A 24,855-nucleotide genomic window follows, 5' to 3' on the forward strand; every position below is an offset into this window, starting at 1 on the left:
GTGTCACTTTGACACTGATCTGGCCAAGCCTTTGTGCAGAAAGCGCTATTGATGGTGCTTTCTGACAGCCAGTGATTTTAAAATCGGCGTGTTATTGCAGGCAGGAGTCTTTTGGTTCTCCACTTCCTGATTTTGATGTTGCAGCTAGGCTGGAGAGAGCTTGCAGTATTTAAATCTAGCATTTGTCAGAAACTTTTCTTCATCTTGCTGTATAAATATCAAAATGATGAAGAACCAACACCCCCCCCCCCCCCCCAAATCAAATCTGTTATCCCCAGTGTCTGATCTTGATGGTGGTTGTGAGTTCTCAGCTGTAGTTACTGAAGCATTTAATGGGAATCCTGCTCACCCAGGAGTGCAGTTTCTATCAGTTTTGGCCTTTCAAACCTCATATCTGTTTCATAAGGCAATGTCAGATTAAGCCCAAATTTCATTAAGACATGCAATGATCTTTCGCGCTTTCAGGGGATCCTTTGGGAGCCTAGCATAGAAAAGGATATGTTTTGTTATACCGTGTATAATGTTCGAGTAGCTCTGTATTCTAAGCAATGAAGTAGTAAGCTTCCAGTACTCCAAGGGAAACCCTTATCAGCTGTTATTTTGAATTGTGTGGGACATAATCCATGTTCTTTAACAATAAAATAGTACAGGAAAGAAACTTGTTGGAGTCAGTGAGGGGTTTTGTTTCCGTAATGGAATGTGTGATAATAGATCATACACTCATTCCTCCTCACTGACTTAACTGTGAAACTAAATGCTTGGTGGTTTTGAGATTTAAATGCAACAGGGCAAGGATTAATGACCTCACCTTTTTAAAAAAAATTAAAACAAGTAGAGCAAAGATGAAAATACTTAAAATTGCTTGAGAAATGTAAGATCAAATGCGAAGTGAAAATAACAAATTTAATTATGCTTTTGCCTGTACTATTGTATGCTGAAGTCTGATAATAAACATGTGGAGCAAGGTTAAGAGCACTTCTGAATTGGGGAGACAACTAGTGTGCAGCATGGTTATCATTCATTTTCTTTTTGCTTTTCCTGACGCGAGGACCGTTGTTTTCTAACATTATTGCTAATAAAGGTGTTGAATTTTTCATCTTTTTTTTCCATATAGTGAGAACAGTTAGCGTAGCTGGAAAATACAGTATTTTTAATAGGTCGCTTAAGTTACGTCTTGCGTCTTGTGGTGATGTGCATGCACGTGCCCCAAAAGGATGTAGCCTTAATTCCAGCGAGCAGAGCCTCTGACTCCTGGCTGCTTCACATCCTGTGCAGGTAGCAATGCAGTAAGCATGCTGTTCCTCTGGTTCAGCTTCTGTGTGGTACGTCAGCGTGCCGGCTGTACGTAAACGTAGGAGAAGGTATGTTGGATTTCAGCAGTTTGTTGTCCTCAAATACCTTGCTGAGTCAGGGCCTCCGTGGGAAACGTTCTCGTCATGGAAGTCAGGATGGGAAGTGTGGGTAGAGGTGCTCTGCAGGTGCAGGAGTGAAGTTCAACACCAGCGTTGGGTTTTGGCAATCACAGCTTACTGTACAGGCCCTTCTCACCCCTTGGAATGAGTGTAATAATTGCTTTGACAAATATCAATCAGGCTTCCTGCGCAAATGTTTCACAGACTGAAATGGTGTGTTTGAATTGCTTGAATTCTAATTACTTCATTCACATGCACAGCATGTATTTTTCCTACAGAGTCAGAAGCGAGAGCATTGGCTAAGGAGAGGCAAAAGAAAGACAATCACAACTTGAGTAAGTTTTGGTTCTTCGCATTTTGCACCAATTCTAGTAATGATTTTACGCATTAAACATTTGAATGCTGCTGTTTTAAATCTGAACAAGACACTGCATGTAGTATATAGTACTAGTTCATTATGTTACGCCCACAGATGAAATATCTTGAATTCTTGTGAAATGTATGCTTAAATCTACTATTGAATTTTAAACTCGGTTTTTTTTTTCCAAAAAAACAAGTGTACAGGTGGTTGTTATCAGTTATTACTGGGAACAACACTTGATACAGCTGCTTTTAACAAATCCACCTTGCACAATTTTGCCTTTTTTTTTTTTTCTTTCCTTTGTTAAACTAATCTAAAATCTTAGATATGTGGTCATTTTGTGATTTTAAACATCAGCGTGCACCCCTCAGTGTGGCAATTTTAAAAATCCTGGTTTTGAAGGGAACACTTATTTCCAAGTTGGAAAAAAAACATTTTAAAATAATGAGCATCTTGTGACTTAATGGATCCTTAAGTTGTCCTTTTATACTTTTTATTACTAGAAGAAAGGAACTGTTTCATGCCTTGAGCTATTCAGAAGCCTTTTTCATAGCATGAAAAGCTAATGCAGGAAAATTGGTATTTAACTTTTGGATCCTCAAAATGTTGCATCTGGAAGAGTATTTTTAAAAAAGAGCCTATACATTTTGTCCCTTTTCCTGCTTTGGGATTTCCTTGAGCGTGTAAGTTTTTGTCTCTGAATTTGTCTGTGATGCTTTTCCCTAGGAAAACATTTGCTTCTCAGTTGAGTCCTGTGCTAATGCAGCCATCCTGGTTTTTAGTATCTCAGTTTAACTCTGCCACTTCAGCAGTCCCACGTTTTTACTGTACAGACAGAACTTCTGTCTTAGTGTGTCCATGTGTAGGAGAGCAAAATAAATTACTCTGTTACTGGATTTTAAGCTTCAGGTGAACATTTTAAAGGTGCTTAAAGAAATCTTTCATGAAACACTTTGTATGTTGTAATTAAGTGTGAATATTACTTGTAACATTTGTGTTGTTTTTCCTGAAGTTGAAAGAAGAAGAAGATTTAATATTAATGATCGTATAAAAGAACTAGGCACTTTGATACCCAAGTCAAATGACCCGTAAGTATAATGTGCCCAAGGAGACTGGGAGGGAGGTGTTTAAAAAAAAAAAAAAAAAAAAAAAAACAAAACCAAAAAACTTGGGGGAGAAAAAGAATTAAAAAAAAAAAAAAAATCCTGAGTTTTGTTGTATGATCTTGGCACTCCCTGAGTGTAGAAATACATGAAGGTTCCATTATGTTTTTTGAAGATTGTTTTGGGAGTTATTTTTTTCCCTTTTGGAACTTGCTGAAGTTACATTAATTTGTTGATTTTTGTCACAAAACAGTCACCGTACCGTTGTGCGGCAGCTCAGCACCCGGCAGGGCTGGGGTTGATGCTAGGATTGACTGCCTTACCAGAGGTCGAGTTGTCAGGATGCGAAACCTTAGTCTAGTCTTGCTGCTTAGCTGGCTGCCTGACTGCTTGTCTTGCTAAATGATTCTTTTAATTTATTAGATGTCATAGCTTGGCAAGACAGAACTAATCCCTCTTTCTGTGAAAACGGAGGGCAGTTCATCAGGGAAGCCATCATATTCCCCTTCCCACCAAGAAAAAAGCAGCAAAATAAAGAACATCGCTGTGTGTCTGTTCACTGATAATTCGCCAGTGTTTCTGGTAATTTCCCAGTAGTTCTTTCGGGTAACTTCATTGCTACTAACTTGTCTTAACACTTTCCCAATGCTGATTCAGTAGCAAGGAACCCCCCTTGCTCAGGAGCTTGAAAGTGTCACTTAAATCTGAATCAATGCCCCATGACACTTTGGGGGAGAGTTTCCATTATTTTAAGGCAGATGCTCATGGAGCAACTTACAGCTACTCTTCAGAGAGGCTCTTCAGCTTCCTCTAAGGCAAGCAAGACAATATTGCGCAGTATCAACCTGCGGGACAGGTGGATCTTTGGTCTGATGGTGTGCAGTAAACGTCTTTTAAAAATTTAAACAAAGTAAGATGATGTGGGGAGAAGGTGATGCAGGCAGCCTCTCTCTCTCTAAAGCGGGTGTGGGAGGAATAGTGTGGGAGAAGCAGTATGGGAGCCATGTAACTGCCTGACTGAAGAACCGTCACCTCGAGGCTGCAACGCGGCATTTGTGTTTTATCCAGGGTTTAAAGTACTTGAATATGCTGCTGTATTGGGCTCTTCTCTTCCTACCGTAACACAGCTGCGATACAGTGCCACCAGGAGGGCTATTGCTTGCTGCTTCTTGGGAGCTAAAGAGCCTCAGGTCTTTCTCCCACAGAAGCACCAGGACATATATGATCCTTTTAATTCCCCAGCCGAAATTGGGCATCACCCAGCTAGCAAACCATGCCACGTTTTGAGAAAGAGTCTTGTGGGGTTTCGTTGTTGTTGTCTTGCAGCCTTGCCCTAAGGTAACGAAAGGAGCCCCCGGTTCTTCAGTGGCTCTTGCGCAGAACTGGCCCCAAACTGGGCAGAAGGCAGGGGGTTGGCCCCGGGGGGGCTTTGGGGAGCCTGGGGGGGCTGCAAGGCAGTGCCTGGGCTCTGTGCCTTCGGCTGGGCCAGGGCTGGGGCAGCCTGCTTCGCAATAGCTGTGCTCTGGCCCCCTCTAGCGCATTTGGAATGCCTTCTGTGTGCATGAACTTGGAATAAATACTAGCCAGGTGTTACGTATACGTGAGGTGTAATCATAGCTGCTGATGTGAAGGTAATGACTATAAAATAAAGCCTCCCTGAGAGCCTTAACTCTTCCTTTTTTATTGATTTCAAAGGGATATGCGCTGGAATAAGGGAACGATTCTAAAAGCCTCGGTGGACTACATCCGTAAGCTGCAAAGAGAACAGCAACGCACGAAGGAGCTTGAGAACAGACAGAAGAAGTTGGAACATGCCAACAGGCACCTGCTGCTCAGAATACAGGTTTGCTGATAAATAAGCTGCAAGTGCTCTTGCTGTTGCAGTGTGTGGCTGCAAATAATGGTAACTGAAGCTGGTTTGTAGAAATGTGACTTGGAAGGAACCATCATTTTAATTAATGGTGACCAACGCTGAGATGTCTGCAGAGATGTTTCCAGAAAAAAACCCAAGATACACTAGTTTAAAAAAAAAAGTAAAATGAAGTCCCAACACTCTAGCAAAGCAATTAGGGCTGGTCTATTTTTGGTCTACCATGGCCAACGTAAGTTGCAAACCATCCTATAAAAAAGGTTTGTATGGTAATATTTTTTTCTGGGTGGCAGACCTAAGAAATTGGGACTTCATTTATCATCTATTTGTTGATAGTGATGAAATTCAGTTCAGTTGTTCAGGAGTATGTTCACTTCAGTTGTCTTGTTTGTGGAGGTTTTTTGACCTGTAGCTTTAGTGCTTTTTTTCTTCTGAAGCTGTTTCGGACAAATGGCAATAAATGAAATCTTTTTGGTTTTGCTTGTGGATTTTCTAAACTATTTGGGGACCAATCTAGGCCCTATCTGTCAGAAAAGCTCTGCAGATTGCGGTCTTTTACATCTGATCTCTTATTTCTTCTCTTGATCAGCCTCTCCCTGATGCTCTGCAGGAATCTGTCATCTGCTTTCTGGTGGAGGGTAAATACTGCTTGCAGGACAAAATGGGCAGGGAGGGCAGTATTGGTGACAGACGCTGCAGCACTGTATCTCAAGTGTCCCATAGTTATCTTGGGGTCTGGCAGCTGTATTTAATGTTGAAGCTGCCTGGCTTGTCTGAGAGCAGTTGCAGAGAAGCACACCTAATGTGAGCGCTCCAAGAGTTTTTGCAGCAAGACAGCCAAGAGCTAGGGATGTTGAGCTGCTTTTTTTTGTCTGAGGAGCTATGGTTTGTTGTCTTCCTTGTTCCTTGATGTCTGTAGGGCTGTAAAACAGTTCTCCTGTTCAACACTGAAAAGCAGTAGGTGGCATGAATATGCTTTCTCTGTGGGTTGTTGCTTTGTTAGATTCACCCAGGTTCCCAATAGCCTATATTACACAGAGATTTGGGGCGAGAACTCCGATTCTCTAATTATTTCCTTTGCTTTTACCTCAAGCTGGATAGGAAACCTTAGCCTTGCACACTATACAGCTTTTGTTGTCAACCCTGTTCTCCAGGTGGGCAAAGATAGCTGGCTATCCGCCCCTCTTCCTAAAAGGATAATTAAAGAAGCGTATCTAGAATTGGGTGTAAGAACACCTAACACAGAGACGGCGATGTCCCAGATACTCTCGTGTTGCTACTCGCCTGCAGTGTGAACAGCTGAACTCTGCATGCAGGCTGCAGTGTGCCAGGCTTGCTGCTGTGTCAGGAGACCCCTGAACCACAGCACGGCTAATCCACAAAGTAGATAATGAAGCTAGAAATACCTGAGAGTCAAGTGTGGCAGTAAACAGCTTTAAAATAGAACAGGCTGGGTTGAGCTTCAGCGCAGTTTTTGTGCTTTGTTGGGCAATCTGTTTGCTAGAGTGAGATGATAAAGATGTGCAACCCTTCTGCAGAGCAACATCAAGCAGTGGTATTTCAAAGTTAAGTCAGATCACTTTTTAAGCATCTTTCATCTTCCTTTGCATTATCCATCTGCTCTGGCTCCTTCTTCAATCAAAAAAACCATAAAAACCAGACCCTTGAATAATGGGCAATACAACTGGCAGCAAATAACCTAAAGTCTTTTTTTTCCCCCTTTTTGTGTTGATTCTGATTAAGCACAGAGTAAGAAACTCCTGATTTTGGCACATTAGCTGATGGAATAAGTGCTTCTTTGTTCCACCTTCTCCATTGATCTTGCAGTGTGCCATTACAAGCTTGTTGTCTTAGCCTGAAAATGGAAAAAGGCCTGTTAATCAACCTCAGTGACAGGAATATCCAGAAACAGTACAATCACAACAGTGATTGTGATTGCCTAACATAATGCATAAGTAGAAGCAAAACATCTCTCTTACTGCTGCATTTGAGAAAGGGCATTTAAGTGAATTCTTCTATTATCTGTTTTCAGTCAAGTGCATCTATATGATTAAATGTGAAGGTGGGACTTAGACTTTTCATGAAGATTCGAAGAATCCTGGCTCTGACTTTGCCTATAATATTTCAGTGCAGGAACAGTGTTGCTCAGTTTCAGCTGACCTCTTTACTGCCAGCTTTACCGGACTTGTAGAATGAGAAATGTCCCTTCCAGTGTCTCGGCAGGAAATGACAAGCATCATATAGACATGCTATGCCTTCACATATGACTTTTTAAAAAGTACTATGCCTAGGCTTCTGCTATTTCATTCCCCCCCCCCCCCCAACTTTTAAATGTTTTCCTCACCTGACCTGATGCCAAACTTGCCTACTGTGGCACTGGTTTGGGAAGAGGCCCAAGGGGAAATGTGTCTGTTCTACAGGGCACTGGGTTTTGGCTCTGGTGTAGGTCCTGAGGAGAGGTGTGGAGGACCTGTGTGGGGTGGTGTTCACCTCCCTCTACAAGAGACAGATGTTCAGGTGAAAAACTGCGGGCAGGATTGTACAAGGTGCAAACACTTGTTGCTACTGGAAAGGGAGGGAACGGTTTGTGTACAACAGAAGGAAACTAAGTCGCAGTACACAAGAGCGTAAGATGACAGATTTTGCTTTCAGATTTTTTCTTAATTTGTCCCTTATCCTCCTTCACAGGAACTTGAGATGCAAGCTCGGGCACACGGACTGTCCCTTGTTCCATCTACAGGCCTTTGCTCCCCTGATATGGTCAACAGGGTCATCAAACAAGAACCCGTGCTGGACAACTGCAACCAAGACATCATGCCGCACCACACAGACCTGTCTTGCACTACCACCCTCGATCTCACTGACGGTACCATCACCTTCAGTGACAACCTCGGAAATGTGACTGAACCGACTGGCACTTACGGCGTTCCTGCAAAAATGGGATCCAAACTGGAAGATATCTTGATGGACGATACCCTCTCCCCTGTCGGAGTAACTGACCCGCTACTTTCCTCTGTGTCCCCTGGAGCATCGAAGACGAGTAGCAGGCGGAGCAGCGTGAGCATGGAGGACACCGATCATGCTTGTTAGCATATACTTGGCACACCTTTCATAAACTGCTTTGTTTCTTGATCAGTAGATTAAATAATTTACCTTTTGTAGAATTTTTTGATTTTTTTCCCTTGTGCTTCATCAGTAGCCCAGTGTGTGTGCGTGTGTGTATATATTATATATATAGGATTTTTTTTAGAATTTTTGTGAAGAAACTTGTATATTCTATTTTAAAACTACCAATGCCTCCAAAATATTGTACAGCATATGTACAGTATCTGTGAACTGGATTCACCAAGAACTTTGAACTGGTCAAATCTACTCAAAGCAATAGAATTACAAATGAAGAGTCTGTTTCTACCGGGGGGGGGGGGGGGGGGGGGGGGGAATCGTAGAATTGTAAATGCAACCTATTTACTTGGAAACAAAATGTAAAGTTCAAGAATGTAAAGAAACCAAAAAAAAAAAAAGTCCAATTTGTAATTGTATTAATTGAATAGTGCTGCCTTAAAGATACAGTGTCCCTCAAACGTTGGTCTTTACATGACAAGTGTTTAGGGAAAAATACCCACCCTACTCCACTCAGAATACAAACAAACACAAAAAAAAAAGTGTTAAGACATCCTGATTGTGTTGATTGTGATATAAAATGCTGTTGCTGAAAATTGCAGGGAGATGCAAGTCTCTTCCTCAGAGTGCTGTTTAATTTTACTCTGAGCTGATTGGGGTTTTCCTTTTGATCATGGTTCGAGTTTTTTCTCTTAGATTTTTATTTTGTTTTGAAACACGCATTGATGGCTTGCCAACAGTAAACCAAGCAGGAGCACTGTAAGTTGGTATACACTCTTTGGACAAAAAAAAAATAATAAATTGATACATCAGCTGGGCACATTATGTTGTACATATCTAATTGGCTTTATTTTTTTTAAATTGCATTGTACAGTTTATTTTGATTTGCATGGATTCCTTAGTTATCCTCAACTTTTTGTTTTAAATATATTTGTATTTCATTTGTAAGATTTTTTGCCTCTTAATATTGCAACAATTTTTTGACATTTTTAAAACTCATTGGAAGTTTTCTGCGTTCTTTGTAAACACTTGAAAGGAAGCTTTTATGCAGGGTTCTGTGTTTTAAGAGAGATTTTGAGAATATTTTGTATATTACAGTCTCACTTTGAAAATGTTTTTAAACACATTTAAGGTAGAGTACAAATTTAGATTAGGTAATAAACCAACTCTGTAGAGAAACTGAACTTACATATTTATTTTTAGTGATACAGAAAAAAGTAGTAATATGCTTGGAAACATAACTATGTAGTTAATATACCCGTTATAGTAATTTTGTGTTTTATTTCAGCACTGGGGCTGACATAAGAAAAAAACAAACAACAAAAAAAAAGTAAATTACTGTATCTGCAAATAACTGTTACTTGATAACAATGTTATTATTTTTTAACATGCAACAATGTTGTAAAAGTAGTTCGGTGCATTATCTACTCAAGTGTAGTCCTATGCAATAACAGTAGTTATACTTGTATTATATCAAGCCTAGGTGTTTTACAGAGGTGACCTGTGGTGTTACGAGCTAGACGGATTGAATGGATTTCTCAATAGCAGCCTACAGCTGACTCGCAAGCGGCAGGCAAGCGTATCTCGTTCAGAATGAAGTGCCTTAAACTCTAGTTGTAGTCTTCCTCGACTAGCACTGACTGAAGTGTGGCATAGGAGAGAGCTTTAGGGTGGTGTTTCATAGGATGTTGAAGTGTAGCATGGTGCCTACGTATAGAAAACAAGAGCTTCCCGTTCTCCTTTGTGCTACACTGGAAATTACATAGGATAAGTGAAACGGTTAGTGACTTGAGTGCCAGTTTGGCAGGCTTCATAAGGAAACCTTGGTCGCAGCAGTTGGTGTTCAGAAATCAAATGTGAATTGGGTAGCGATGGGGCAACTGGGGACAACGTCGGGAGTTCCCGTAGCCCGTGGCGTGGCTCGCTGAGCTTTCACCCAAACGTTTCCCCGTGGAAGGGGTCTTGAAGCGTCCCCTGCCCGGCCCCGCTCCTCCCGGCGCTGATGGCGAGGGGCGCGGGGCTCGGCGGGGCCGCGACTTGCTGTTACGGTACTCGGGGGTCTGCCTTCGTGTCGCTCTTTTCCGTGGCTGTCGCTGGCTGCGTCCGGCTGTCTCTGCTTCTGCTTGAGCAGCGAGCTGTGTGTTAGCATTGATGCAACCACCGGGTTGTGGCTTTTTTTTTTTTTTTTTTTTTTTTTGAAGGAGAAGCTGGAGTTAGATTATAATGATGCCTCTCCCCCCCCACCCCGGACAGCTTTTGGGAATGTGTCTTTCCTAGGGTAGTGAAGCTCTGGCCCAGGGCAGGACCCGGGAGCCTGCAGGATGCTCTGCGGCCATCGCGGCCCTCGGGCAGGGAAATTCTCTGCAAGGCAGCTGTGCCGTAGTTAGCTCCGCGTCGGGTATGCGGGTACAAGCTTCTGGTGCTGCCATTTGGTAATGGTGACAGGTAAAGAAAATCAGGGCTGTAAAATGCTTGTAGCTGTAACACAGGGTTGTGTTACCCTTCCCCGTTAAAATGGGACAGCTCTGCAGCATCGTGCAAAATCAGGGCGTGCTCGCTTGAGTGTAGTAACTGAAAACCACTGAATATATTAAATAAGGGTTTGGGTTGATGCCCATGCTGGGCATTCAGGCATTGAAGTCTAGACTGTGGTATATAAATATTTTTCAAGCTTAGATGAAACCACTGGTACTCACTGACAGCCGTGACTTGATTTTTGGGTACATGCTGTGTGGAGACGAGTTAGGATTCAAGGAAACCGTTACATCAAGAGCTGGATTTCTTGATAAAAGTCGCTGCGTGTTCCCCGTACGTTGTGTTGCTCTGGGGTAACGTACGACTCGGCTGTGCCCTGCTCGCTCTTCGCCCCGTGTTCCCTTAGGCTACAGCCCTCCTCTGAGTTTGCCCACCCTTTGAATGGAAACACGTTGACACTGCGGTGGGGACATCTCTAGGAGAGGTGGAGCTCCAGGCGGGTGCTAACTGGAGATATCTTTTGCCTGTTTGAGCGTTGTGAACGTGTGGCCGTGGCGTTTTACAGGGGATCAATGGCAGAGGACAGAGAGAGTGATTACCGGCAGGGTTTGGCATGAACTAGGTGGAGCGAGGTGGACAGAAGTTGTTGCCCAGTCTGACGATGGTGTCTTGCGTGACACTGGGCCGGCAGCGGCTTTCCGGAGCGGGTGGATGGGGTACCTACCAGTTCTCACTTTGCCAAAGCCATGCAACAAGCAGGAACGTGCAGAGTACCATGAAGTTCTTCCTTACTGCTTTTGGCCTCTAAAGCAATATTTAACTCTTACAACCTGTAAAAGCAAAAAGAAGGTACATAAGGAAAGCACAAAGCACAAAATAATGCACTTACATTTATGTTGTTTGACATAAAATGCACTGGGGGGGAAGCTGATGTTGATAATAGTATAAATACCTATATTTCTTGAAAAAGTGACATTAATTACTGCCTCTTGCTATGATGCTTGGTACTGTAATGTTGATATTCATCTGCTGTTGACTGCAGCAATAATTTGTGTATGGTCCATAGCACTGTAAATTATGGATCAATATTAATGTATCCAATGAAATAATTTGAACTGTTGTTCTTGATAGATGGATTAAAGCATTTGGTTTTTCACATACGTCTGTGTAAGCCACTCGTTTTCCATGTAAGTGAATCTTGTTTTTCCATGCATTTGAAGTCCCAGCAGTGCTCCTGTGTTTGTGACTTGGCGGTGGATGTGTCCGTGTTCCTGGCCTGGTGTCGGTCAGCAGCCCCGGTGGTACCGCAGCTCTCCGGTTGTGTTTGTATTGCGGTAGCACGGGGGGAGACGGAGCTACGGATCAGGCCCCTCGTGGGCTTTGCAAATACACACCGAAGCGGATAGACCCCAAACTTACGGTCCAGCGTAAAGAACAAAACAGGTGGAAAAATGTCGTTGCCTCTCTCCCCTCCCGTGGGCTCTTGCCTCTCGCCTCCCTCCCTTCTCAAAGGGGTGTCTCCCAAAACCACCCCCGGCTGCGTTGCCCTTCGCCTCCCACCAGATGCCCTGTGTCAGGCATGGCTTCGGTGAGCCCTCGGCGTACCTACACCTCTTTGCCCCGCTGTCGCTCCTGCAAGGTCACCTACCCCCAGCAGTCCTATGCAGAAGCATCTCGCCACCTTCTCCGGCTGACCCGAGCACGGAGAAATCCCCGTCCTCTCTCCGCTCACCCGCTGGGTCGCTCCTCTGAACCCCCTGCTCATCTCATGTGCAGACATCTGCTCCTGGACCGTGCTGGGAGCTGCAACCAGTGCTGGTTAGGTCTCGTTTTGTCTTCCCATCTTCGTCGTTTCTCCCTGTCTCTCTGTTGCTTTCATCCCTTCTGGTCTTGTTCTTCGACGGGCTGTTGCTTACTGTGCTCACAGCGTGGAGTCCTCGCCGTCTCTGTGGACGTTGCTGCAGCAGCAGTGGTGGCTAATGCCTATCTTCTCATGGGTTTAAAGCCCAGAATACAACCAACAGAAGTCTTGAATTTGGCCTGTCTTGAAAATCTGAAACCTATTAGGAGTAGAAAATGCTTAATTCAGTTGCAATTAAAAGTAACTAGCTGTCCTGCATCACTCAGTTTAAAAACCAACCAAACAAAAAATGCTGGGCGAAGCTACGACTACAGTAGAAAAGCCCTGCTCCCTCTTCGTATAAGATAATTGAGTTAAAGCTTGTGCTTCCAGCAGGCTTTGTAATGCTATTTCTTCAAAAATGCAGCACAGTGTTAGAATGTGGCATTGTAGTACTGCGATTGGAAATGTTTTTGTGAGCAGCCTAGGATGTAGTTTCTGATTTAAGTTTGAGGTTTTAGATGTATTTTGGCTTTCCTTTTGGTGGTCAGTTGTGCCAGCGCTGTTTTGGGAGTGAATTTCTTGTCGGTGGGAGCGGCTCTGGGTTTTGGCTGGGTTGCAGAACGCGGGAGGAGCGGGAAGAAAACCTGCCCCCGCGTCCCAGCATCGTGCTTTCCTTCCGAGGAGATGCAACCTGGGAGCTCAGCCGCTCTCGATGCAGGGAGGGAGACGGTGATTGCGTTGCTTCTGCAGGTTCAGCAGCTGCTGCTCCTTTTGCTGTCGCAGCTGGGGGTAGTCCCGGCACTGGATGGTGGTCATACTCTGTTTCTGCAGCTCCTTTGAGACCCGCTTGCTTAAAATTGCAGGGACATGGCTTGAAAAAGCGTCCCTGGCTTATTAAAATCAGTAAGACTTAATAGGATGCTTGCTTGCAGGTTAAATGCGTGTGCACTGGCCATCGCCGTTGCCTTTGCCTGTGATCCAAAGTGCATCCTTACTCCAAACTGCTCCTTTTTTAAGCAAGTTTTTGAGAGCGACTCTCTTAATGGGCATGTGTCGAGGCTGGTGTCTCCACCGCAGCCTGAAGCTGCGATTTCTTCCTTTTGATGACTTTCTCACCTGGATTGCAAAAGAGCGAGAAGCCGCCTGTGGAACTCCGGCAGCGCTGAACGTGGACAGACGCTCCCGTTTGCGATTCCCTGGAGAGAAGGCAGCTCCCAGCCCTTCGTGCTGCTGCTCTTTTACCCCATCCCCGTCCTTCCCAGGGCTGGGGTCACTGGGGCTGAGGCACCGTTGTGCTCCGTGATCGCAGAACGAAAGGACGGTTCCTGTGGCAGACCTCTACGTTGATGCTGTCCAAGAGCTGTGCGAGGCAACGAGAAGGCTGCTACGGTCAGTAGGACGAGCCAGGGCGTGCAAAGCATCTAAATATTGATCGCTCTTTTAACGTATTTATAAAAATCACCATGGGGTCGATGTACACGGTTGCATATTGTGGATCCCGTCTCAAAGGAGCTATGGGAGAAATCCCGAATGCCCGATGCGTCTGCTGCGGGCAGGGGAGCTGAACTGGGAGTCTGGGGCGGCTGTGGGACTCCGGCAGAGGTTTTGGGAGTCAGCGGTTGCCTCGCCATAGCCATCGGTAGGTAGGGCAGCTGTAATTATTTGGGAGGGAGAGCAGGCGCCTGGCTCTAGCGGTATACCCGGTGTCGGAGCGCGGCGCTCGTCCCGCGGGAGCAGGGGTGTGGGATGCGCTCTGTGTTCCGAGCGGGATTTGGCAGATGGGACACGCATCTCTGGGGGCTCTGGTCTCGCTCAGATGCTTTGCCTGCTTTTTCGCCGCTCAGCAGTGCCTCTCCAGAGCTCCCCGCTCCCGCCGGCTTTCCTCCTTTCCGCCTTTGATAGCAGCAAGAGTTAGACGTTAATTAAAAAAAGCGGGGAACAGCACGCTCTTGTGGGGCTGCGTCCTTTCCAGGCTGGCTTCAAAGCTGTAACGAGGGCGAGCTATGATTTAATACTGTCATTTGCAAGTCGTTTTCTCTGAACGCAGCGTGTAATTTGTACCAGCGGTAACGGCTCCGGGCAGACAACGCGGAACGGTTGAGCATGTGTTGCGTTGTACGAGGAATTGGGCAGTTGCTGCGATGTTCAGCGCTGTTTGTTTAGCTGCTTTAAATACATTTAGTCAAAATCTTTTAGTGCCTTCGAGATCTCTGGCCTGATTCTCATTTTGCATTGGCTACATTGAATGCTACTATTGAGTGGACATGATTAATAACTGCTTAGATACTCCTTTATTAAAAAACATCAGAGCTCATAATCTTTCTCTTTTTTTTTCTCCCCCCCCCCCCCCCCCCCGCTGAAAAGCAGTTTCTAGAGCAGGTTGATACAAAAGAAATTGCTTTTCTTTTGCAGAAATTCATTTTTTGAAAAAAATTCAGAATGTGTAAAGAGTAAAATAATTTCTTGTTCTCTGACCACTAAAGTAATTTTGTTCAAACAAATCCATGAAGAACTTGTGCTGCGGAGAATCTGGCTGGGTCCCGTACGGCTTTCCACTTTTCTCTTTGGAGTAATACGTCATTGAAGGTAATAAGAAAATAAGCAGAGATTTTAGGTCTAATGATAACAGTTCCATTTGAAAAAGCGGGAATTAAATCAAAGCTGAATAAATGGAAAAGAATTAAATTCATGCTAGACATTAAAAAAAAATGCACTGCAAACAATGAGGCATATTTTAAAAAGTCGCTGTTTTATTAATAATACTTTCCACCTCCTTTCCTTGATCTTTCGATGACAAGCCAGGCAGAGGCACTCTTTATCAGACACTGAAGCAATTTAGCTGCTGTCATATGCCGTTCTTGATATACACGTATTAGTCACACAGCCGTTTTATGTTCTTTAGCATATTTTAGTATATAATTAAAAATGTGGCTGTCTGCTACTAAGCAACCAAGCATGTCAGGGGTTGATTGTATTCTGTCACCCACAGCAGAAGGGAGGGTAAAAAATAATAATCATGTGTTCACTTTTCAGTCTTAATTGTGCTCCAGCTCCTTTGATATGTTGTTACACACACATGCCGGCTCCTGAAGATGGAGGCAAAGCCAACGTGTGGGAACGTCTGGCAGGTGACCCGCAGCCACGTCACTGTCACCGATAGCGCGTCAGTCCTAGATGCTGGGCTTTTTAACGTGTACGTGTAGTTTTGTGACTTTGCGGGGTTCAGTTTGGCTGGACCCTGCTACGCCGCTGCTTGGCTTTCCATGGGACTGGAGTGTGAAACTCCTCTGGGCTCCCGAGATTCTCTCCCTGGACATTTAGAAGAAGCGGCTCCAGCTGACGTTTGTCTTGTACCTCCTCCGTGTAGGTAGATGGGAGCAGCACTGCTGCACTGAAGGACACCGTTGGGCAGCCGATAACGCTGCGCTCCATCCAGTTCTAGATTATCTGATGTGAACAACGACCCATCCGGCTCCCAGGGAGGAGATAAACCACTCACGAGCGGACCCGGGTGATCCCCGTAAATTCTGGGAGAGGAGCACCAGAGCTCCAGGGCTCCAGTCCCAGATCATCTCCGAGAGGTGGCCGGCACCAGATGGGGCAGAGACAAACCCGCACCTTCCCTCCCGGAGGCTCTCAACACGTTGTCCCTCAGCACCGCTGCCCTTGGGGCTCCCTCACGCTCCTAAAAACCTCGGGTCCTCGTCTAGCCTCGTGTTGCACCGTCCTTTTCTGTTCTAGCGAAAGGCTGACGGTGCAGAGAGCTGCCCTGCGAGCGGGAGCGATGCTTTCCCCGCTCGGTGGCCGCTGTCGGGAGCCGGCTGAATGACCCTATGTTTGACATAGGATGAAGGACAAAATGTCATTGATATCCTCAGCCACAGACTTATTTAACTCGGGGCGTTAGGGGATTATTTCTATGGGAAACCGTGGCTCTGAGGATCCGCTTTTACGCTGTTTGCTGCGAGAGGTCTGCTTGGTAAGGTGGTACCGTCTGTGTGAAACGCCGGCCTGAAGCTAGAGAAACGCATGGCTCTGGGGAAGTGTCGAGGAAGTATTTTTGTGTAATTTTAGGCACGTCTTCTCTGGGCTCAAGAGGAAAAGGGAATTTATATCAGGTCTATTCCTCACCCCTCCAGCGCCCTTCTGCCTATCGAGCGCGTGCAAATGTACACATGCACGCACTGCACGCAGCAATGGAATCGTTATTTTAAAAGTTTTCCGGTTTTAATAGCTTTTATTACTTCAGCAAACAGAAGACAGCACATCAGCACAAACTGGTATGACATAAGAAAAAAAAAAAAAGCAGTAAATAATTGAAAGGCTGTTTGTTGATTGTGATTCCTTTGATTCAACCTCCAGGTGGAAGGATGACATTGCCTTTACGTTTTTCACAATCAGCATCTGATCTGTAATCTGGTCTGAGTCTGCGAGGATCCTGAGACATGACACTGAGGCTGCTTGAAAATGATAAACTCTCTTGGTGTCCCCTGATTTCTCTTGGGTTTTTCCCCCAGCTGACCTTATCTACCCGGAAAGCACCACGATGGGGAAGGAGCCCCAGCCAGCCAGGTATGAGGAGACCCGTGGCAGACACTCCGTGAGGATGCCGGGGGTTCTGGGGTATACCTTGGGGCTCAACTTTGTTCACAGGCAACGCTGACTCAAATCGTACCGCATTTGTCACACCAGTGGCTTGCAGGGGTTACACAGTGAAACCACCGCTGAACGTTTTGGCAGCAAGGTGAGCCTCCCAGCACGTCCTCGGTATCTAAGAGTCCCAAGACATAGGATTCCCATGCTATCAAGATACGGGTCCTGTTGTGCTTCACAGCAGCGATATCTGCTGATCCGCGGCTACGTGCCGGTGCCTGTGATCAAAGCGTGTCATTCCCTTACACTGGGAGCAAAGGCAGGCAGCTAAGTTTCTTTTTTTGCTAGTTTGAATGAGCTGAGCAAACCAGAAGATCTCAGAATGCCAAAATCAGTGAAGGAGATATCCCACTTCAAAGATTTTATATAGCACGGAGATTTTGTGTGGTGCCGTCAAGATGCCCCACTTCTTTTACGTGCTCTAAGAGCCAGATACACCTACTGACTTGAGGGGTCGAGGAACAAGCAATAGTGGGACAGCACTGTGCAAGGCCATGGCAGCCCCCAGGTTGGATTAACCAAAAGAATGAATAAATGCCACTCGCTTCCCCCAAAGGAGACAGCTTGTTATGAGCTACACTATGGGCACTCGGTGGTTTCGCTTCTGAGTGATCAATTCTTGAGCGCTACGCAGGTCTAATCAATTCCCTTTCAAATAGAGCAATTGAAAGAGGTGAATCAGGTCAGATGCCAATATTCTTCTTGTTCCATGCACCTCTGGCGTGTACAGCGTTTCGCAGGTGCCGCTGTATTTATCTTGTTTAAAATTCAGTCCTGCCTACTAACTTACGACGTTGAACAACTCTACGCGTGGGGCAGGACCGTCAGCCCGGGCTCGCAGGTCTCAGAGGGCAGCGGGCTCCTCTTCCAGCACCGTCTTGCAGTCCCTGACCCACAGCTTGTACGCTCTTTCCAAGGTTTCTTCGCTAGTGTCATTGAATATCTCTGTAAAATAAGACTTGTAGTTAATTGGACATCCAGAGAAGCTTCTCCTGCTTGCATACACTAACTCACTAGGGGGGAGAGTAGCTCCTCCAAACAGTTTATGAGAGTCTGTTTTCTTGTGAGTGTGTAGAGACTGAGGTTCATGGAAGTAGTCCGGATGGATACCGATGCAAGAGATCACAACCTGGTCCCGTGCATTGCTTCTATGGTAGGGGTCGGGTTTTTTAAAAAAAATCTTGTAAGAGTGTTTCACCCCAGATTTTGAACAGATACTACTTAGCTTTCAGGCATTAGTTCTAGGCACAGTAATACATGAAATTCCTTTTGCCAAGGATTATTTAACAAGTATTTTCAACATATAACACAGGAATTGTTTTTCCCTTACGACATTTCTGTTTTGTCTGCCAGAGCACTGCATTTAGACGGTTGGTTTGCAAACACAATTTGCGAAGTGAATTGGTCAATCATAATGCAATTAGCCCTCAGTCCTTAACCGAGTTCTGGTGTTTACGCACAAGAGCGGGACGCTGACTCTCGACTGGCCTTATTGAGACGTTAAGAAAAGCCCAATTAAAACCAGAAACGTACAACTGCCGAACCACAGAGCGCGTTTCCCAGCATGTCGGTGGACATGATGCCCGCTGCCCCCCCCAAGCGCCGGCTCCTGGGGGCTCGCTGCCCTCCGCCGCCGCCGTACCTGCTACACCGAGGCCGGTGGGGAGAGGCATCCGCGGCTGTCCCCCGCTGTGTTTCAGACGCTCCATCAGCGCTCTCTTGATGAGGGGCCAGCTGCAGCCGCTGTGCCAGACCGGCAGCTCCAGGCCCCTCATGCACTGGATGATCTGCTCCTTCTCCTCGGCGGTGATGAGCCCCCGCGCGTGGGCGACGTACGTCATGAACGCCATGTCGATGTTCACGGCTTCGCCGTGCATCAGCGATGGTAAAACCCTCTGAAGCGGAGCAGGGGTGGGTGGGGGAAAAGGTTTGGGGTGACAAGCAGTAAATAATCGGAAATAGCTTTTTTGAAAAGTACTCGTGAAAATTGTCATTCGACTCAAAGCAGTAGAAGTACAGATTTGCTGGATATTAGCTTCTTGTGATTTATGGGTTGCAGAGGATGATCTCTTTTACGGGTGATTAATTGCATGTAAAATCTCCCATAGGGATCCAGGATCTAATTCTTCTCCCATTCAAATCACTGATGAAGAGCACCATGGGATGGAGAGAAGAACTCTGAATTTTGCATAAGGTCTAGTCCCCCTCCCTTATTCCTCAGTGGCAATTTCTCCTCAGTAATACAGGCTGTGGTCTCCGTGCCTCTGCGCTGTTGTAGCTCATGTTGGTGATTTCTAATGGCTTCGCTGAAATCTGGTTATCTTTGTACTTTGGTAAATGCCCGGTAAGAAGCAATAACTGGTCTGTGGCCTGAATAGGAAACACGGGTGGAGGAGTGGGGGAAATGGGGCAGGGAAAGGGGTCTCTTTATCCAACAGGACCAGGCTGGGTGTGTTGGGTGATCTGAGGTAATGTGCAAATCTGGAGTTTAGCTCAGCTCCTTTTGCGTAAAGTTTTCATGCTGCTGATTGAAAACTTTTTTTTTTTTTTTTTAAACAGATATTGAAATATAAAGTCTGTCACTTACCATTTCCAGCTCTGGGCTTACAAGGTGACCAAAGTCAACCAGTCTGTCCAGGTCATCCTCCCAGAGGTTGGGAGCCAGCTCTTCCAACATGGTTTCAATCGCAATCCTGGTAGTCTGCAGTGCAGCATCCCCATGGCTGGCAGAACCACTGTAAGACTGGAACTTGGTGTCCAGCAGGTATTTCCCATGGCTCTTGAGCAGGTCAAACAGCCCTTTGTGTTTCATGAGTGCCATCTAGGGTAGAACAGAAGAGGTGATTAAAGATAATTATGTGATTCTTGTATGTGCTGTTGAAAACTTGAGTGGTTCAATAGACTAGACTATAGTATCACGTTATACGCTAGCAAAGAAATACCTACACATTTGGTGTGTGGGCAAGTTCTACCTCTGCAACATGCAAAAGTATTTCTGTAGATACAGTTCTTGCTTAGCATGTATGTGGGACTGTAGGAGTAGGGAGGGCACACCAGTCCGGTGGATATTCAGGGCTTTAGGAAATGTGACCTGGTGGCATTACATGTGTTGTCAGCTATGGTAAGTGAAGACATATAAAAAGGCAGTGTGGAAATGCCCAGTGGGGCTCTGGTAAAATGGCAGAGATGGTGGGAGCACTGGTGGGCAACTTCCCTTGCTGCTGGAGAGCCCTGACTGTGCTGTGAGCTTGCTATGTGCTCCAATAGCCCAGCAGATGGTTTGGAATGAGCTTTGGCTAGTTGTGTGCCTGGCAGAAAACTTGAGACTCTCAGCTGAATGGTGGCCATCTCAGGACAGGGACTGGATGGTGGACACCCCCGGGATAACTCTCATCTAATCCTTGGGCAAGGGAAGTTGGGAAAGCACTGCAATATGGGCAATATGAAGGTTCAGAAGCGGTTTCATTGTTGGAAGTACGTAATTTTTCACCCTCTGACTCGGGCATTAACCCCTCCTGCAGGGGGGAATGGTGACCTGCAGATTTCCCGGTGCCTGCCAGAAACCTCCAGATATCCTGGGGATTTCCCAGTATGCAAGCACTGAAAAATGCTACTGATGAACTCATCTCTAATACACTTTAACAGCTTGAACTCTGCTTTATCAAAAGTTTTCAAAGCTCTTCAGGCATAAAACCATTTACTGTGCACTTCCCAGGTAATTTTAGAAGTAGAATTTGTCTCGCGGGAGATTAATTGACCACACTCATCATACCCCGCGAGGTCAGTGCAAATGATCTTGCAGATTATTAATGCCCAGTATAATGAACCTCAGATTCTCTGCCAGCAGTTCATTGTAGACTGCTATGGATCAGCCTCAACGGGAAGATGCTTTCTTCCCTGGTTGTGCTGTGTCTATGTCTAGCCTTCAGTTCTGGAGTTTGGTCCGCAGCGTTAGCACTAGGCACTGCGTTTAAGGGATATGTTCTAACAAGTTTAGCAGCTGTAAAAGTATATACAGGCTCAATGAGAGTTAAAAGTCCCCGCGCAGCCTTGATGGCCCACCCTTGGGGCGGTTTGTACAATGCCATGGATACTGATGGACAGCTTACCAGCATTGTGGCCTTTCAATACTTAAAGGGAACTTATAAGAAAGATGGAGACAGACTTTTTAGTAAGGCCTGTTGCGATAGGACAAGGGGTAATGGTTTAAACTTTTAAAAGAGGGTAGATTCAGACTAGATATAAGGAAGAAATTTTTTACGATGAGGGTGGTGAAACCCTGGCCCAGGTTGCCCAGAGAGGTGGTTGATGCCCCATTCCTGGAAACATTCAAGGCCAGGTTGGACAGGGGTCTGAGCAACCTGATCGGGTTGAAGATGTCCCTGCTCGCTGCAGGGAGGGATTGCACTAGATGGCCTTTAAAGGTGCCTTTCAACCCAAACTATTCTATGATTCTACGATTTCAGCGATGAAAACAGCAGGTGCAAAAGTTCATACCTTTAAAATTTCACCAAGGCCGTTGGAGATGTGTCGCCGAGGAATGCTCTGAATGAAGGATCTATCCAGGAAACTAGCTACCGGGGGGGTGTAGCCCCCGAGCTTGTTCTTACACTGCAGGAAATTTACCCCGTTCTTTGCCCCCACGCTGGCGTCAACGTAGGAGAGGAGGGTTGTTGGGACCCGAATGTAAGGGGTACGTCTTCTATAGAGCGACGCGGCTAGTCCTACGATGTCCAAGCAGACGCCTCCTCCGATGGCGATGATGGGCTCCGTTCGCCTGTCGATGCTGAAGTTCTGGACTTCTTGCAAGATGTTCAAGACCAGGTCCATGGATTTCGTTTCTTCAGTGGTAGGCAGGGCGAGGATTTTGTGCTGAACGTTATTCTCTTCAAAGTATTCTCTGACTTTAGAGCCATAAAGTTCATCAACAACTTCATCTATGACGATAAAGCGCCTTAGCTTCCTTTTGCCACTAGTGGCTAGCTCTAGTTGCTGGGGGTCAGTTATGTGACCCCAGAGCAGAGTAGTATTAGAAGGATCCAGAATATTGTACGTTTCTACCACTTTGTAGCAAAAATAGATGGGAGCTTCAATTGTCCAGGAAATCCCGCCTTCGGAGACGCATTCACCTCTGGCAAGGATCAGAAAACACAGTTTGAAATGATTTTATTCCTCTTTTGTACTTTGCATGTCTGAACGAGTTTAAGGATGTAGTTTGGGGGTGGGGAACGCGGTGTCTCCTGCCCGTGCACTGCAAAAGCGTGGGGCTGCGAGGGTGGGATGCATCTCAGGGCTCGGTTGCTTTGGCACCAGAGAAACCCTCCCACATTTTAGAGAACAGTCATGTGGCTGAACTTCTACACGGTAATGATAAAACAGAGAGCAAGAAGGGCTGGGGAAGCAAAAAATTTTCCTTCTAACTCATTCAGTTGTCAATAAAACAGCAGAGAAACCCAGACCAATCATCCCAGCTTCCCAAAAGGGAGTGGGGAAGAGATTGCCAAAATTTTCCAAAGTATTTATGAAGGAAACATCCCCTGCCTAGTACATCTGGGTGATATGATTTGATTTATTCCTGTCTATCTGCACACAGCCACACACATACACACATCCCTCCATACAAAATAATAGCTCTATGGTTCTCCATATGAACAGTGGATCTCATCAAAAAGTGGATCTCTTTACCTCAAAACAGATATGATAGACATAGGAAGTGCTCTCAGGTAATTAAAATGAAAAAGTAATTATTTGAGAGTTGGCAAACGTTTCTATAGTGGAGTTTGAAAGGACAAATAGAAGCCTACAAAACTGGCATGTAGTATTTATATAAAACAGTGAAGAATGCAACCCTGCAATCCAGTTATTACTTCTGTTGGGAAGGGGGAGCCAGGTGAAAAACAAGTGGCTTTTTTAGTTTGTTGGGAATCAGGAAAGGGTTTGGTTTTTTTTTTTAAAGACAGAACAAAACTGAAAAAATGTTTTTTATATAAGACGTGTTCTTGAGCTGCAGTTGGGTAAAAATTGAAGGTTTCCACGAACCTTTGTTTTGTTTTTGAATGAGCAGATGGCTCATTGGATAATCAGATGTCCATACATGCCCAATTTCTTTCCACATGCCTGAGCTTTCTCTTATTGGTCTAAATAGATGCTTCTCTGCTTTCTTTACCAAATTACCTCTAAATCTGGCCCTGACATTTTTAAGTATTACATGAGGATTTATATCTTCCAGAAAATTTCTTCTGTGCTTTTCAAATGCAGTATTATAAAAAAGTCACCGTGCCCGTTTTAATGCATCAAGTATATACCTTATAGCCCTACTTTATGTGCTTGTGCATCCACCTCTGGCATGTGACCCTTCTAAGAGACAGGATGGTTTTGAATGTTGGCAGAATCAGCTTTTGAGTGCTGGATGGCACAACTAGCTCCTACAGCAGCCCCTCTGCTGTACAAAAACAGTAGTGAATTTGAGTCCGAACACACCCTTGTTAAAGCATATGTCAGCTGGGGATTTTTCTGGGTCTGCTCTGGGCCCTGGGTTCATCCAGCTATTGCCGGAGGTCCAGCAGACTGCCTTTGGATCTGCTAAAGTCCTGTTCTACCTGCTGCAGCTCTGCCGGAGCAATGGTTGCGTGCAGCCGCTGCTGACACTGGTGAAGATCCCTCTGACCCGACTGAGACAAGGGTTAGACTTGTGACATTAAAACCTGAGTACGACAAATACTAGGAGACTTCTGACATGGAAAACGTAGCCGTGTTAAGGAAGACGTGCATCGCAAACGGGGCTCCATGTGCTCATGAAAAGGAGTATCCTGTAATTAAAGGATAATTAACTGGAGAGATGTAATATCAGCAAAGAGCTGTATGTATCCCTGGGGGAAATTTATCTCCCTCCTCTCTCTGAAGCAGCATCAGGTGGCTTCTACAGTTTGAGAGATGTGTTATGGGTTTTGCTCCTGTCAGTGACCTACTGTGTTTATTTTTTTCCATCTAGGCACTTCATTTATCTGCAACCACCTCTATAAACGCGTCCTTCTCCCATGCCTGTGCATGAGCTTTTGCACACAAAGATTTCATGTATGTACAGGGAAAAAAAAAGCCCAAGTGCAGCATTTGGAAGTCCCCGAGTAAGCTTTTCAGAAGTTTAAAGAAACTTCCCATCTACAAAAATGGAGACTGTTGATAAAATTCCCTCTGTAACTTAGCCAAATCACGCCAAGGAGAACAGCAAATACCTGTGCTGCCATCCTGCACACATTTGAAGCCCGCTTTCGCAGGGCTGCACACGTAATGGTGGGTTTAAGCCGCAACGGCACACAAGACGGTTTTTCCGACTAAGATGCATCCCGCCAGGCAGACCACGCAGTTTGACCAGCCAGAGCCATCCAGCGCAGTCGCCAACGAGCAACGTGGGCTCCTATACTTACATTTTTGCTTCGGAGAGAGTTATCTTGTCCTCGCAGTCAGAAGGGGCTTCTCCCTTCTTGATCCGGCACCACGTGCTCTTGACCCGCACCAGCTGGAAGTCTGTCTGCCGGGGCTCCTGGGGCACGGTGGCCGGGGCCGCTGGCGCAAAGGTCTCTTCTGACACTGGCATGCTTCTAGAAGGTAAAATCTCCCTGTTCAGAGATCTCCCGTAACTGGGTGCCTTTGAGGTGCTTTTTAAAGGCTCCAGGTGACCAGGCGTTGGAAGGGCAGGTCTTGGCTCCACGGGGGAGACCAATTACAAAACTAAGATTACCTAATCTGGGATGCACGCTAGGGGCGGTAGGAGCATTTGAAGACATGTGCAAGTACCAGGATGGGGTTGTGTAATCGGCTAGTTTTATAATTCTTAAGAAGTACATACATACAATAGGAGTGCATACATCAACTTCCAACATGATGCCCTACAGCAAATTTAAAGTTATGAAAGGCAATTTGTGTGATCTTCCATGACATTCAGGAACCTCCTTTGCTGTGCGGAGCCTCTGATCTGGCTGCGGCTCTAACTCGCTCTTATGGGGTGAGACGTAAATCAA

The 24,855-nt window shown here is 45.6% G+C and overlaps 2 protein-coding genes across 5 annotated transcripts in view; one reads left to right on the top strand and one right to left on the bottom strand.

Annotated features, from left to right (window-relative positions):
• MITF (melanocyte inducing transcription factor) overlaps window positions 1–11,491 on the top strand; it is a 112,873-nt gene extending 101,382 nt beyond the window's left edge. For 2 of the 4 annotated variants that reach the window (XM_049826507.1, XM_049826509.1), the window contains 4 exons: window positions 1,691–1,747; window positions 2,786–2,861; window positions 4,572–4,719; window positions 7,435–11,491. In XM_049826507.1, the coding sequence (XP_049682464.1) occupies window positions 1,691–1,747; window positions 2,786–2,861; window positions 4,572–4,719; window positions 7,435–7,836 (683 nt within the window). In that variant the 3' untranslated portion in view covers window positions 7,837–11,491. Of the gene's footprint in view, window positions 1–1,672; window positions 1,748–2,785; window positions 2,862–4,571; window positions 4,720–7,434 lie in introns of all 4 variants that reach the window. The other 2 variants (XM_049826508.1, XM_049826505.1) reach the window with 1 other exon arrangement.
• Window positions 11,492–17,681: 6,190 nt separating this feature from the next.
• Window positions 17,682–24,431, bottom strand: LOC126049928 (2-epi-5-epi-valiolone synthase-like). Its single transcript, XM_049827058.1, has 5 exons — window positions 24,262–24,431; window positions 21,335–21,968; window positions 19,425–19,658; window positions 18,480–18,732; window positions 17,682–17,782 (listed from the first exon to the last, which is right to left on the bottom strand). The coding sequence occupies exons 1-5, from the start codon at window positions 24,429–24,431 to the stop codon at window positions 17,682–17,684; spliced, it is 1,392 nt and encodes a 463-aa protein (XP_049683015.1).
• Window positions 24,432–24,855: the final 424 nt, after the last annotated feature.

The sequence above is a fragment of the Accipiter gentilis genome, chromosome 23, assembly GCF_929443795.1.
Source record: "Accipiter gentilis chromosome 23, bAccGen1.1, whole genome shotgun sequence".
NCBI lineage: Eukaryota > Metazoa > Chordata > Aves > Accipitriformes > Accipitridae > Astur > Astur gentilis.